This window comes from Patiria miniata, unplaced genomic scaffold (assembly GCF_015706575.1).
Source record: "Patiria miniata isolate m_02_andy unplaced genomic scaffold, ASM1570657v1 HiC_scaffold_3, whole genome shotgun sequence".
NCBI lineage: Eukaryota > Metazoa > Echinodermata > Asteroidea > Valvatida > Asterinidae > Patiria > Patiria miniata.
In genome coordinates this window covers 7,937,831-7,954,223 of record NW_024037069.1, presented here as the reverse complement: position 1 = coordinate 7,954,223, position 16,393 = coordinate 7,937,831, and the positions used below count along the sequence as shown (strand labels likewise).

At 38.3% G+C, this 16,393-nt stretch overlaps 1 protein-coding gene across 1 annotated transcript; it reads left to right on the top strand.

Moving 5' to 3' along the window:
* The first annotated feature begins 5,764 nt into the window (after positions 1–5,764).
* LOC119736411 (hepatocyte growth factor receptor-like) lies at positions 5,765–14,986 on the top strand. The gene is given in 14 exon segments (XM_038210430.1): positions 5,765–5,803; positions 6,303–6,439; positions 6,935–7,102; positions 7,796–7,889; positions 8,221–8,448; positions 8,985–9,161; positions 9,489–9,690; positions 10,307–10,474; positions 11,171–11,266; positions 11,788–11,969; positions 12,236–12,345; positions 12,610–12,772; positions 13,187–13,323; positions 13,678–14,986. Coding segments are annotated over 14 exon segments (2,217 nt in total). The 3' UTR covers positions 13,994–14,986.
* Positions 14,987–16,393: the final 1,407 nt, after the last annotated feature.

Below are 16,393 nucleotides of genomic sequence, written 5' to 3'. Positions count from 1 at the left end.
GGGATTTAGGGGAATTGAAAATGGATGGTTGATATTTTCACAGGTTTTGCTGGCGAGAACTAGTCCGGTTAATTTTTGACAATTATATTATGTGAGTGCATGTTCATGTCATTGCATGTGCATCACGGTACATGAACATTAATAGCCTACCTGGCTATCAATTGTAAGAGGTTTTCCTGAATATTTCTTTTTTGGCTATTGTGGAATTTGTAATTTTGTTTGTGCATTCCTCATAAGCCAACATTTTTGGTTTATGCAAATTTGGGCGTGGCTTGGAATTTCGCTCAGATATTTTGTTACATGGGGATTAATCCCATTCTAATTGGTTCTTGCCAGCAGCTGGGTGTTGACATGTGTAGACGAGTCAAATGTTGCATTATTGTTTTGTAACGGGTATTTTCTGGTCTGGGTGGTCGCACACCTTCAAAACCGAAAGAAATGAATTTATGTTTGTGACCCAATGCGTTTTTAGAAACTTATTAATAAAAAATGATCAAAAGGGAGCTTCCATCAAAGATTTTTCAACTTGTATTTTCTTGATTAAGTTCGTAAGTTTTCTGGAATCGTTTAGAGGATTATAGTCGCCACCCTCCCCCTCGGCACGCTACAATAACACTAATACTTCAACGTGCAGATTTGTTATGGACTTATACAGATAAGCCTATAGGCCTACGTATTTTTTTGTCAATCATTTTGCCTTCTTAATTGTGATGAGTAAATATTGTATGCAATTGATTTTCTGTACTCTTATACAGAGATCTGCATATTTTGATATCAAACATCTATATTAAGTTTTGAAATTTGTGACTCTCTAAGAAAATATTTTATCGTGCGTTGGAAGGATTCAGAATGTTGTGCTTCATGTACTAACCTGTTACTCATTCTCAGTCATTTGAGCTCACTAAATGTTGTTTCAACTCCGCCCAGTGACGTAAATCTGTGCTGGCGAGTGGGGGGGTATCCTGACAACTGGAGTCATATTCTTGGAGTTCTTGGAATATAAATGAAATAAATATTAGTATTTATACTTCCACTTTTAGATCATCCTGACTGTGCAGCAGTTACCTGATCTAGGGACCGGCCAGAGTTATGCATGTCATTTTGGGTCATTCGAATTTCCAGCTACGAAGAATGGTGAAGTGCTGGAGTGTACGTCACCTCCTAGTGATGGGATACCTGCCATTCCACAAGGAGGCAAGTGCAATAAGAGATATACATAAGAAGTTATTTATAGCAAAATATATAGAGAGAGAATTTTCAAAAAGTCGACTTTGTACTTTTGTAGATTTCTAGAATGAAATGATGCTTGTGAACCAGCGTGACGTTTGTCATTCAATCGCAATATTTGGTCAATAAGTAAATAAAGAGAGGAAATGTGTTCATAGGCAATACAATATGGTACACTGATATACTTACTGTTAGAATTAATGTGATGTCTGCAATTGGTACCCACACAAATCGATTTAAAATACAAGCTTCTTTTTTGTAATGAACTGTTTCAAGTAATAAATGCAGAGATTTGTTATTGTAAATTGTTATTGCTTAGATGGTGCAGTACACATTGATTTGGGTGTCGAGTCATCTGAAACTTCGGTTCAATTCGTAGATACCGACTTCTACTTCTACGAGTGTTCAACGCACACTTCGTGAGTATTCGTGTTATATACCATGTTAATCAGTTGTATTTGAAATTCAAGTACTACGTTTGACTGATGATTTTTTTAATCTTTAAGTAATGCATTTCCCTTTGGTTGTGTACGTAGCTGTGTGTCCTGCGTTGGTAGTCGCTGGGCCTGCGATTGGTGCGTGTTTGAGAACAGATGTACTCATGAAAGCTCCACGTGCACACGTGCTAATGAAATCATCGTTCCCGGAGATAACGTGAGAACATAAGTTATAACAAGCTAAAGTCGAGTTGGGTCATTAGTTTAAGAAGGTCGTGTCGAGGCGAGTCGAGTCACGTCGCGTTACAATGTGTAGTCGAGTCGAGTCGAATCAAGTCAAGAGTCAAGTGGGACTCGAGTCTTATTAGCCTTCCTTGAGTCGAGTCATTCTGATGAGGGACTCGAGTCAAGTCCAGTCGGGTGCCCTTAGGGACTCGAGTCGAGTCGAGTCACCAAGTCGGCTCGAGTCGAGTCATTGACTCGAGTCATTACAACTCTGCATAATCGTTAATATATTAACAATTATTTTAAATAAACACAATTAGCTGGCCTAATGTTTCACTCTTAAGTCTTATTGTATGTTTCAGGTCAATCCACTCAGTTTGCAGCAGTTGAATTCATTACCCTACAGTTAATTTAGCTTAATCTCATGATTGTAAAGATCACATGCTGAATATTCAGTAACTGAGTGTTTTGCGCATTGGTTATTGAAAACCACAGAAATTGGGGGGGGGGGTAGCTCTCCCTCCTACTAAGCACACATGGCTGGATTCTTGTTTCAGGAACTAGCTCATTTTCACATGTCTGTCCGAAGCAGTTTATATTTGTAGGGGAGTTAATGATAAACATGTAGTTAGTGTTTGTTGGTTTTTACCTACAGAATCCGACCTCTTCTGCAGTCAAACGACCTGCGATTTGCCCTCAGCTGCTGAACCAGACTGCTGAAGTTCTGCTTCCTAATGACATTATGAGGAGCATCACTGTCATGACTACAAACCTGCCAGACGAAACTGAGGTTTGTTTATTAATGTCTGAAAAAACACAACAAACAAAAACAATGATAATCTGTTACTGATGTCCACGTTAACCTCCGTATATCAGAAATGTCCCCTTTCCATGCCCGACAGTAACAGTTTTTACAATTTCACTGAGTCCAGTTACCGCTTTGCTTAATTCATCCCCAATGAGAAAATACGGTTTTCCCAGTGGAATACTGCTTGATATATAGTATGCTAATTGCTTAACGCTCTTGATATTTTACCTTCTTTATGACAATGACATGAATGCAAAGTGAATTGCAAAGTTATCATTTACTGTTTGAAAACAAAATGTTTTTCGACCGTATGAAAACCTGCGGTCAGTGTAGTCGGTGCACCGACTACATTGACTACATTGTGTTATCATCTTTACAGTGCGTGTGCTTATAGATAGAGGTTAATGTTTGGTTGATAAGCTGCTCTTGAACTGTATTATATCGGTAAAACTTTATAGGATTTTCTGAATAACTGCTTTTAAAAAAATGCATCGCGTTGCCAAGTATTGAGCTTTCAAAGAAAGCTGTTTACTTTCAAAGACCAATTACTGGAGTCCATGAAAGGTACGTAAGATGGGGATACTACCGACATGTAAATTTGAGTTTTACTCTTTCCATACTCACTTTATTTTGCATAAAAATATTGGTCATCCTTTGTTTTCCATGTGCAGATTTCTAGCTATCAGTGTAGCTTAGATGTAGAGGGATCACCTCAGGCTGTTAATGCAGAACGCAACGGAGATAGGATCACATGCCAAGATAAGGCTGTAAGTTAAATTCCAACTACTTTAGCTATGTTGATGTTTTGAGCTTCAAATATTAAAAGGTGAGATTGTTTGCTTGCCTTCAACAGTACATCTACCAATCTAATGGTGAACCAGAGCTGGAAGTGGGACTGACTGTTTCATGGACTGACACAAGCGGTGTTGCGCACATCCTAGATGACATACATGGATTTAATGGTGAGAAATAAGGACCGAGTGAGGGTAATTTACGCATTAGTCAGTCTAAAATATTTTTAATAAAGAGTTTATTTCCAAAACGTGATGAACGTCAGTGCCTAGGTGTTAGAATCACACCTAGGCAACTCTTGGTAGTATCGAATTAAGAGTACAAGAAAGCGACAAATGATGTTTGTATAATATTCTTTAAAGATCAGAACCGTGCAAACATTTCCCTTTTTTTGAAACGGGAATATCGCGTTTTTGTAAATGAACTTTTCATATGCATTTCATCGTTTTGTATTGGAGGTCGTTCTTTAAATTTTCGAGAGGAAAGACATGAGATGATCTTGTATTCTGCTCATATCAAACAGTAACATTGTACAAGTGTGAAGTCCAGAAGCCAGACTGCAGCCGTTGTGTTACAGCCCGCCCAGCGCTTGGCTGTGTTTGGTGTGGTGCCATGCCGAGCGAGTCTGGTGTTTGTAAACCAGGTGAAATTTGCAGGAAAAATATGGTAACTTTGGATAACGGATTGAACTGCCCTGATCCAGTTCTGACTGAGGTAGGTAATACAACTCTACAGTTGAATACATTATTCACTTTGAAGTATCTTGAATATTCTTTATTAATATTCCAGGTGAGGCTACTTGTCAACGTGTTTGTAATAATCCACAGTTCTCATAAAGTATCAAAGAATACTGCCACATAATGAAGCACACCTTGTATATATTTGACTTGACTTTGTGACATAATGAAAAAAGGGAAACTTTGTCACGTGCAAGAAAAAAAACATTTATGACTGTGTTAGCAAAGGTGTAGGGTATATTATATAAATGGATGACTGCATATAAGCCAACAAGCTGAACAAAATTTAAAGAGCACTTACCAATGCATCGTAACTAATAATGTGTTGTATTTTAATGCATTGTTTCAACGTTACATGTACTTGTTTTTTGTGTGTTATGTTATTATTGTTTCCAAAATCACGCATTAGGTATTTCCCTTGACTGGGCCCATTGAAGGCAACACAGTCATAGATGTGATGGGAACTGATATCGGTCGGAGGGTTGAGGATGTCGTGTCAGTGGTGGTTGGCAATCAACCCTGTGATCTGGCTGGATTAAGCTCAGCCTACCAAATTGGAGCAAGGTAGGGTCAAATCATACTTCATGCAAGGACATTATACCTTGTAATTTTTTTTTTATCTGTGACTAATGTGCAGCTATTAAGTTTTTGATAACATTTTTAACCATTGGCGGCGGAACCCCCCCCCCCCCCCCACCACAACCCAGATTTACCCAAGTGCCCCTCTTGCGGACATAAATGTGCTCTTCGAGCATCAATGAGCCACCTCGAAAACAAAACTGTTACTAAAATTTCGGATTATTTGTTTTCTGTAGTCATGTCCCAAAATGGTATAGATAATTCTGATATGAACGAGGAATATGAAAACCAAGCCAAAAAAACTCGTTAAATGCGCCTTGAAAATGGGCACATAATGCGTAGTTTGCTTAGTTTGAAGAGCGCCCCTATTTTTGAAGATGGTACACCCCCCCCCCCTCCTCCGCCTATTTGATTGCTATTTGATTTTACGGAGGCTATTGTGTCCGGTGCAAAAAAAACCGTGTCGACATTTCAGCACGGATGTGCCAAAAATAAAATGCTGGATACGCTGCTGCACCGACGGAAGATGCCTTTTACTGAGCAAGTGGCCCTTTTTTTGGTAATGCCCCCACACACACACTTTGAAAATCGTTCCGCCGCTGCTGATAGGTGTTTTTCAACATTTGTAAGCAATGTCGGTATGCCTTGCTTAAAAATTGAATTTCTAGTCAAATGTATTGTTTTCCCACAAAATTCGTAATTCACAATGATGTAGTCAACAGCGAAAAGTGTGCCATGTTGTTGCTCATTGTAAAATCTAAAAGTATACATTTGGTGATTAACATGTAAACGATATTATTTAGAATTCATTCCAGAGTGGATGAGGTTGAGGAGGTTTGCTCAACCTCCTTGTCTTAATGTCACATATCACATTACGTTTCAGTGTCAGCTGCAGAACGAGAGCAGAAAATAAAGGAGCTGAGTTTGTTACGTTGACAGTCACGGGTGCAGATGGTACAATGCAACAGAGCACAGGAACAATCAACTTTAGATTCACAGTAAGTCACTTGTCGCCATCGTTTTCCTTACATTGATTTAGCAACTGAGGAATCTGCCTGACAGAGGAACAAGCGTCCAGGGAAAAATATTATATCTACTGTAATGAAAATGTTAAGCACGGAATGCATGAAGTTTGTAACATCATTAAGTCAGGCGGAGCAATAATTAAATATGATAATGAAGGCTGAATGAGTTGACCATATACAAATTGGCTTTTTTTTTTGAATATTTGATTTCATTCTTTAATCGACAGGATTTATAGGAAAACCCAAGGCTTTTGAGCGAATTTCATGAAATCTTAGGTCAAATTACATAAGAAACGTGAAACGTGTGGAGAATACAGGGAGAAGTATACATATAAAATACTCCAGGATTTGAAGCAGAAAATACTAAATTGCATATACTTATTCCAACGATAATAATATAATTGGAGTGAAAAATGGGTGATCGACAAACACAATTTTAGAAACTTTTTCACAAAATGGTTTTCGTTAACAGGACCCAACGATAACAGATTTCCAACCCCGCCTCGGCCCTGAAGCCGGTGGGACGGCAGTTGGTGTGAATGGTGCGGCCCTCAACACAGGACGCGATATTGAAGCGTTTATCGGCGACAATCCTTGCAACATAACAGGGTATTATGTCGCTTTCGTTGCACATCATTTTTCAAATTGTTGTGTATACGGCAAAAATCGGAGCATTGTCTATTTTTTTCCACTCGAACTCCAGAATGACATTATTTGAAGCAATCATTGGAAACTGACAAATAACAGTGTTTTGTACGATAATTATCAATTCAACATAGGTACAATCTCTCGTTCCAAACAGTGGACTCCTATCAAGCTTCAGTTTCTTAAATTTCCTTTAAAAGGTTTGCCTTTTCCACCTTTGTGGACCGGGTAAAACTGGGTTTTTGGGAGCATATTTTGGTTACTTTATTATAAATATATACTCCATCCTGTTCTGTAGAACTACACGAAATTATGCCAATATTTACCTTGATACATTGCTATACATACATTCAGTATTAAGGGGCATCAAACACGTAACACAGATGAATTTCACTTTTAAAATCTCTGCAAAAATTTAATATTGTAATTATGTGAATTGTTTTTTCCCAAATTATTTAGCCAACCAGTTGAATCCATGCTAGAATGCACAACCACTGCTGGCCGAGTTGGATATAAAGATGTTGTGAAACTCTCCTTTGATGGGGCCATGAGAACCTCATCAGATATGTACACCTACACTGAGAATCCTACCATTACTGAGGTGTCTCCTCTGAAAAGCATCGTTTCGTGAGTCTGCATGATTTTTGTCTTCATCTGTATTACCATGGGCTATATATACTTCAATGTGTATCTTTCACATTATTTGTGTCTCTATTACAGTTTGTATTGTCCAAAGATAGTTTCGGTGTTTTAAATATTTTTAAACACGAACAACAAAATGAGGTTTAAAAAGGGAATTTACATTGTTAACCCTACCATTACTAAGGCGGATCCTCTGACAAGCACCATTTCGTGAGTGTACATTTTTTTTCTGTCTTTTCTCTGTTTTACCATGGGATATAAGTTCAATTTGTATCATCCACATTAAAAGAGGATTTCCAGTGTTTTTAATCGTTTTTAATGCAAATATAACAAAATGAGGGTAAAAAGGAATTTTGGTCTAGGTATTTCTGAAATGTTATGTTTCTATTCTAAGACACGCTTTCAAGATAGCAAACTCGTAGACACATATTTTATGCTTGGCTGTTTTAAAAGCGGGCTAATACAAATAATCTTATTAGTCAAGACTACCGATAATCTGAGTAAACAGAAAAAAATATAATGCTTGATTCTAAAGTTGAAGAAAATTGTCTGCTCAGAATGTTTTTGAGTGAACCCTGCGTGCATGTCTTAGTTGTTTAAATTGATTTTATACACCAACCAGGATCTTTCAGTGTAGAACGCATTTTCATCACTTTTATCGGTGTTTCTAATTGTCAGGGGTGGTCGAATGTTGGCTGCTACTGGCACTTTGCTAAACACAAGCAGAAACCGTCAAATCTTTGTCACCTATGGAAATGGTGATCTTAAAGAGGTGAGAAATGTGTTATACCTGTTACCTTAAATGATTTTTATCTCTGTCCTACCCTGCTCAATCCCCCCTTAACATCCGATCCCTATATCCACTTGCTCCACTCTTCCAACATACAATTAGGAACTTTTTACAACTTCTTTTTTCACAGTTACCGCTGACGACTTCTTCAAATGTGAAAATGGCAAAAAGTGTACGATGTATAAAGTGTGATAGCCATTTACATCATTAAAACATTTTTGTTTTTCAGTAGAAACAAAGAGGGTGCCTTTGTCAACCGGAGCTTATGCTGAACAGAATTGTCAACTGAATAATGTGGGACTTTGTTTTGCAGGAATGTCAAGGTGGATCTGCAACGAGCATGGAGTGCCGGTCTCCTAACATAACAGACCTCAACATGAGGAATGAAAAGTTGACCTTTGGCTTCATCATGGATGGAGTCACTCAACTGTTGACCTGGTCTCAGGATAACGATGTCGACTTAGAGTACTTTGAGGATCCAGTGTATTACAAATTTGAAGGCGGCATGAAGGACAAAGAAGGAGAAACCTTGCGAATTATGGTTGGTATGCGTGTCTCATTCTATGCGCCAGTCATTTTCAGTGCTGTTTTTTTCTATCTGTAGAATATGGGGCCTGTCGGTAACGTGCACGAAGCACACTTGTTTGGTGCTTTGTTAAGTGATGTCACCTCTCATTATGTGATTTAAGATAAATTCAAGTTGATATCTCTTCCTCCTGAATCACGTGGATCTTCCAAAAATACAGTGGGCTTATTTGAGTAACTCGTGCTGAGTTACAAAACTTCATAATCTCAGATCAGTCATTGCAAAAGTAAATGTAAATGTAATTTGAAAACAAATTCAGGTTCTTTTTTTACCTCAGTCCTCACTCGGTGTGTATAGGAGTACATGTACATGAACAACGACAGAAAGTCTTACCTGGGACTTAGGTTATGACCTTTCTATTTAGAAGTAAAACAATTTGCACATTTTGTCACAACCGAAAAGATTAAACTCTTCCGAAATATACCAATCCAGATACCAATAACTTTCCTTTAAAACAATTTAGCTTAAATTACCTGTAAATGCTTTGACAGGGCGAGCGGATTGACAGCGCTATCACAGAGGGAGAAATTGTCGTGAGGATCGGCGAAGAGAGCTGTACCATTATCCTGTTCAGTGCGACAACACTCGTATGTGAATTGCCCGATGAGGCACCAGCAGCCGGTGACTACATGGGAGGAGATACCGGGAAAGGTCTGCCTGTTGTATGGGTAAGTCAGGGGCGGATCCATGTGCGAATCAGCGGGGAGTATACAGCTCAATGCAGCCTGTTAGGCGCAAGGTTATTCAATCACAATAACCATCTCTGCCCTCACAGGTACCCATTTACTCCTGGTTGGAGAGAAGCAATGAGTGGCAAAGTGCCTTGCTCAAGGGCACACGCACCGTGACCCCACCAGGACTCAAACCCACAACATGCAGCTTTACCCACCGACCCCGAATCAGTGCCCTTAACCACGAGGCCATAGCACTCAACAAATTAATTTGCCTTCATAGTATTTGGTCATTGAATTTTGGTCATTTGTATTATTCCATAGGTTTTCCACAATAACTTAAAATCTCGGTTGGGCTACTTGGTCTATCCCACGGTGCCACTTGTCGCTATACTTGTACCGAGTTTGACCATCCTACTCTCCATGGCGATACTTCTCCCTGCTACCTTCGTGTACTGCAGACAATTGCGAAGGAAGCGCACCCATGACCGAAGACTGCTGGGCAGGATAGTTGCGATTCATCTCGGTAAGTGCTGGTGGCAAGAGGTGACTTGAGTTAACTCGAATACTATACTCCTGAGTGCCAAAAAAAGAAGGTGCACAAAACTGCAGTGAAGGGAGAGTATAATCTCAGTCTACCTAGGAATATGCTCTTGCACATTAAAATCACTTGATCTCAAGACAGCGAAATGGTTAACATCCCTAAACCCTTTAAAACTTAATAGCCAATTATTCATTTTCAAACATATTTATGATAGTTTGGAAAAAAATAAACAGTGTGTAGCTGCACATCTCCGTATTCAATTATGTTCTACTTCTAAAACAAATCATCTCAAGATGGCTGCTATTGGGCAGCCGGTTTTGATGGTAAAATACATGGCAAAAGAATTCAAATGGCAACCTCATCAATTGACTGTAAATTGTAAAGTTGCAGACAGGATGAAACAAATTCCTCTTCAACAAAAATAAGTATAGAACTCTTTTGTCAAGATGAAGATTGAATTCTGATTGTTATTTTAGACAGCTTGTGAATCTTGAGTAGCATGCAATTGTCTGCCGATTTGTAAGCCTGAGAGTGGTCGTAAAGTGAACACTATATTACGTTATTTAATGTGATGCGACATTATATCTCTTTTCTTCAGAAATTGACTCCCACGTCAAAAGACGCAGGGGGTATAGATCCCAGAAACATTCGGAATCTGCTCAGCCAAAACAAAAGCGCATTGTCCTGAACAACAAGGTCAGCTTCGTTCCCGACGACATTCATATCGACTTCAGCCAACTGGAATTGGGAGAAACTCTCGGACAAGGTAGTGACTTTGTACGAGGAAACAATGAACGTTTCATGAGTTCAAAGTGTAAGCTGTTATTTTACCTGAGAAGAGAGGCCTATATAAAGTACAGGGGCTGTGTGTACAAACCATTCCAAGGCGTAAATGAAACGCATTTTCACGTTTCGCACTTTAGGAGTTTATTTAGACTCGGCCAGTCGCTAGGTCTGTCAGTAAGTCGGTAGGTCAGTTTGTCTCTGCTTTCAGGCAGGTTTTTCGGTACCAGCAAAAGACAATGAGTTTTGATGAGTATTAGGCTATCAGCTTCGGTCCAAAAATTGGGCCACCGGTATCAAATGACCGAATGGAACAATGCTCATAGCGATGTCTGGCAAGGTATGCACCTCTAGAGTTGGAAAATGTGTGACAGCTTTGCAATGTGAGCGGTGGCAGTTTTTTTGATGTTATCACTTTTATTTTTTTTTAATGGCCGCCAATATTCTTGTTACCGAACTAATTATATGTGGTAACAAGCATGTTTTGGCCGCCATTTTTTTTTCAAAAAGTGAAAGCACCCCAAAAAAGCTGCCAACCGCTGCAATGCTATTACATATTTTCCAAATGCAGGGTAGCATACCATGCCAAAAATCACAATGAGCATTATTCACCTCATTTTGATACCGACCAAACTCCCAGGCTGATGGCCTATATTAAACACTTGATCAAATGTTTCAGGTGCATTTGGGCGTGTACTGAAAGCTGTTCTACACGATACGTCCGGGGAAGATCAAATTGTGGCAGTGAAGACAGTGCAAGATTAGTGACGAGAATGTCGGCCATTTGTGAGAGATATTTGCTATGACAGTATAGATTCGAAACAGAGCATTGAAATATGATCCCTCGGTTAAAAAGGGGCCAATTTCAAAAGATTATGCATTTTCGTCTTGAGTATCTACTTGTTGCTGATTTGATTTACACCGAGAAAGAGGAACTAAAACAACATAAATGAATGTGCGTCTTGAGTAAAAAAAGACCCGAAATAGTCTTTTCATTCAAAATTGCGAATTGTGGGTTGTAAAATGTTAAATTAGACTTAAGGGATTGCATGGTAGACATGATCAATGAATGGAAGGTTTGAGGCAACACCTTTAAGAGTTGTGTGTTTAATTCTAAAAAGAACCTGTAGGTTTAACTCGACGTTTCGAACAGTATGCTCTGTTTGTCATCAATAACCTTGTAAAATGTTCTCGAACTAAAATTAATCAAAATGTTCCCCGGTGTAAGGCTTTGTCAAACGTTAGTTAGGCGTGCCAGTTATTACATGCCTTATTTTTGCTTGTACAAATGTATAGACACCTCGGACCCGAAAAATGTGGTGAAGTTTTTGGAGGAAGGCCTGGTCATGAAAACTTTCGACCATGTAAACGTGCTGGGGCTTCTGGGGTTGACCTTTGACGCAGACAAACACCCCTTGGTGGTGATACCCTTCATGGCAAACGGTGACCTCAAGACATATCTGATCAAGAAGAAACAGGTATGTAGTCAAGAGCGATCTTGACAATCAAAATGTCAATAGTAAGTAGTGGAAATTTTGATCAAAGAATAAGTGACTTTGGCATGAGTTTGGAACTCACTTAATGGTGATTTTGGTAGATTTGGTTTAGTTTGATAATTGGTAGTTTACTGATGAGAAATAATGAACAAAATGCTGTACCATTTGGTAAACAGTAGCCTATTTAATTTGTTTTGTTCTGAGTGTGGTATTTAGTTATTCATTAGAGGTTTTTCCTTTTCATTTAGACCTTGGCGACATCTCTGCTGATGAGGTTTGCCTCACATGCCGCACTCGGTATGAGTTACTTGGCTCAGCACAAGTTTGTCCACAGAGATCTTGCGGCCAGAAATTGCATGTAAGTGTATCCTCTCTTCTATGCCACTCTGTGATTTTGCACATGTCTTTATATAAGCGTTTGTATGAAAGCAAAATTTGGCTTCAGATGTTTTAGTAATCTTACGAGATATTGGTTAGCTGTTTCGTCGAAAACAATTTTAAAGCACACGAGATGTCAGGGGACATGCATTCATTGAATTTACTCAAGAGTTTCAGTGAATGGCATTCCAATTCTTAAATGAAGAGATCCGAAAGTAAGATCAACGTTTATTAACCTCTATAGGGTGGATAGTGATCTTCTGGTGAAGATAGCTGATTTTGGACTATCCCGTGACATGCACAATTCGGATTACTACACAAGCGGCGATGTCCAGGCTAAGCTGCCTATCAAATGGATGGCTCCCGAGTCCATGGAACGTCGAGTGTACAACGCCAGGACTGACGTGGTATGCAATTAAATCCATCTTTGATTGGAATGTTCCATGATGATAAGATGAAGATCTGAAGGAAAAGAAAGTGGCACACATGATTTTACGTTCCGTGGAACTATCACTTAGAGAGAATGTATGTCTGGTAATGAAACGTTAATTATTGATAATTTACATCAGACACCCTCAGCTGGAATATTTCGTGTGAAGGCGGCGATCTGAATTGATTTCTCCATAATCAACGTTTTTGGTTAGGCCTATTTACATTTGACACATGATATTTTGAAATAGTTTAATAACACTCGATTACAAAGTAGGTATTGTCAATCTTCATTAATTTTGGCGAACCTAAGTGTTATGTGGCTCATTGACAGGCAACACTGGAATGGTCTCTTAGATTGAGAAATAATTGTCTTCTTTGGTTTTCTACAGTGGTCATACGGTGTGCTCCTGTGGGAGATATTCAGTAGGGGTGCAAGACCGTATCGAGGAATACCCAACCAAGATGTGTATGATTTCTTGAAGAGTGGTCAACGCATGGATGCTCCAAAGAACTGCCCGCCAGAAATGTATGTTCAAACAGCGCTCACCATTACTAATTTACTTTTAATAATACATGTAACAAATTTAATGTCGTTTTAACTGCTGTAAAAAGCATGCAAGTTTATTTTATGCCACACTCAACTTTTTTTCGAAGGTAGAGGGGTCTTAATGCACCTATTTTACTCTCATGGGTTTTACTTAATTTTAAGTAGGAATAACACTCTTGGGGTTTCAAATATGAATTAAAAAAAGGTAGTGTCGAGTAATCAGTAATAATAAAAAAGTTTACTGTCGGGGGGTTTCAAGTAAAAATGCAAACAAAATTTGATACTGTCCAGCAAGCTTATCTAATAACTCCTGTTACTACCTGACTGACACAGCTACGGCATAATGGTACGTTGCTGGCAGGACAACCCAAAGTCACGTTGCACATTCGTCCAAGTCGCCAATGAGCTGGAAGAACTGTTGGAGGGAGACCGCGACTACGTAGCAGCTCCTAGTGCGGGTGCGGTTGGTAAGCGACCCATCGAACATCGCCAAGAACCTGGTGTCACAGACGACAGCTATCTGGTCCCGATGCAGCAGGAGACCGCCTTTGGTGCTGACGGCCCGTGTAGTGACGGAGAAACCAGCGGGAGCCATGCGACTGCTGCCCATGATCCCTTGGATTATGTTAATAAAATTGTCATTAGATAAGTGCCGTGCACATTCCCCGATAAGAAATATCCGAAAAGAAAATAGTTTGAAGAAAAAGTCTGTTTCAAGTGGCCAACATATTAAAATCTTTGCTTATCAAGATGGATACAAAGGACACACTCCTTGCTCACTTTTATTTCTAAGAAAAAAGATTTAACCTTTCAAGTTTTTTTTTTCTCCGTGGATTAGAATGAAATCGTTTACAATATAAAGAAGGTAGCAAGCTAAAATAATAGCTAAAACATGTATTTTCAGCGTCTTAAACCAATGCCAAATGCCTTTTTTTTCCGATTGACATTGTAGTTCATGGACAGTGGTATATTAATCTGAGGTATTATTGTTGTTTAATATCATTGAATGAAACGTTCGCATGCAGTTACGTAATTTGTATTACTTCATAATATTCGGATTTTCCGCAAATAAGTGCCTGATTGTTTTTTAAGAAGAAAATGCTTACATGTTATAATACTAATAATCTAAAACCGTTTAATCTAAAATACACAGTGAATTTACAGTATTGTATTGTATAACCATTGTAGCTAGGTAAATTGCAACATTTTAAAACAAGATCCTACGTTATCTGAATTTTGTAAAATATGTTCCTGTAAAAACTGTATAATAATAATAAGCCATTCATGTTTAATTACAAATGATAACTTGCCGATTGGGAAATTTCTTCACTGATTCCTGCAAGCTGCAAAAAATCATTTATATAAATATGGGTAAAGTTATCAGGAAATTAACATCTGTCGGTATCGCAATAAAACTAGAAGGAACAAACAATAGCAATGTTATTTAGTTTAACGAATTGCACATGGGTTTTTATTAAGATAAATCGTTTATTACATAAATGACATTTTATATTTGGAATACCTGTTAAGGCCTATATTCTTAGTAGACAGATGGCACGTGCATATGCAATTCTTTGCAAAATAAATATGAAGTGTAGCTCATTTTATTAAAATCATATCTTGTTTACCTTTAAAAAAAGCTTTTTTTAAGAGTCTTCCGTCGAAGGTGTTGCGAGAAATTGGCGTATTTTTTAAGAAGTTCTTTATGCAAGGTAACGGAAACTGCTCAATGGTTGCCTAGTAAACGTAGAAACACAATTTGACTTAACAGGTAAAAAAAAAAACCACCAGAAACATGGTAAATGCCCGCGAAAAAAGTATTTTGAAGATCTATATAACAATAATTGTAGTTAGCATCGAGTGCTGTATAAATGCTTATATTCGATATTCATTTGACTTGATATAATCTCGCTTTTGGATCATTTATTCATTTGATACCCAGACACGTATAATCACTTTTTAATCAGATTAGCAGAATTGCATAGAAACCGGCATATTGCTAACATAGCCAATGGTGAATTTCTGTTGAAAATGTCAAGACGAATTTTAGTTCGAATGTGTTAAATCACATGCTCACATTTCACAGACAGGTCTGTCTATCCGATGACATTCTTCTTATACTTGATGCTGAGGGTTCCATTTCGTAGATTATCGTTGGGGAACAGGGTTGATTGATTGTAACTTTTTATAATTATTGATTTATGTCCTGATTTAAATCAGTACAAATATGATTAAAACCCTAAATTCTTAGCATGATTTACAAGGAACTAAAACACATCCTGGCAAATTCCAACACCATTATGGGAAACTGCACACACATATTTCTGGCTTTGATTCTGGAGGTGTGCCAACCCAATGTAAAAGACTAAGTTTAGTAAGGGAACTGTAGGCCTACTCATTCTGACAGATTCCAACAAAACATGCCATTTGGGTTTGATGAGTTGAGGTCTGTTAGGGGTCACTTTGGTTTTGTATGCTCCACGTGCATTTTCTCAAAACAAATTGCTTCATGAAAACAGCATTTTTTAACTAAATAGGTCTGTTTATTGTGCTTTTATGGATACAGCCAGTTTCCGTACGCTATGCAATCCATTCACTTGGGATATTACTTGTAAAATAAATGATGCTTTCTGATTAGAAGCAACATTCTTGAAGTCAGTCATCATTGTTTAATGTTTATCTTGACGCTCAATAGTAATAAATTTGTCATCATTTATACAACATTTTTTGGCCCAGGCCGACCCCGAGAAAAAAAATTCTCTCACAAACAAAATTCTGAAATATATCGCGAGAAAATGTTCTGGGGTATCTAATAGGTATGTAAATTTCCCATCTTAGCAAGTCTTTGAGCGCTAATAGAGACCTAACTCACCTGTTGACTCACGGGATTTGTTACATACAGAAGCAAAAAGTCGGTTGGGGTGTATTTGGTTCTATTGCATGTTGTAGCTCTACCATGTTCAATGTCTAATACCTTCTCAATTCTAGATTCAATTACACTGAATCATATTATTTTTTTTTTTTTTGCGGAAATCGTCCAGCATGTTTC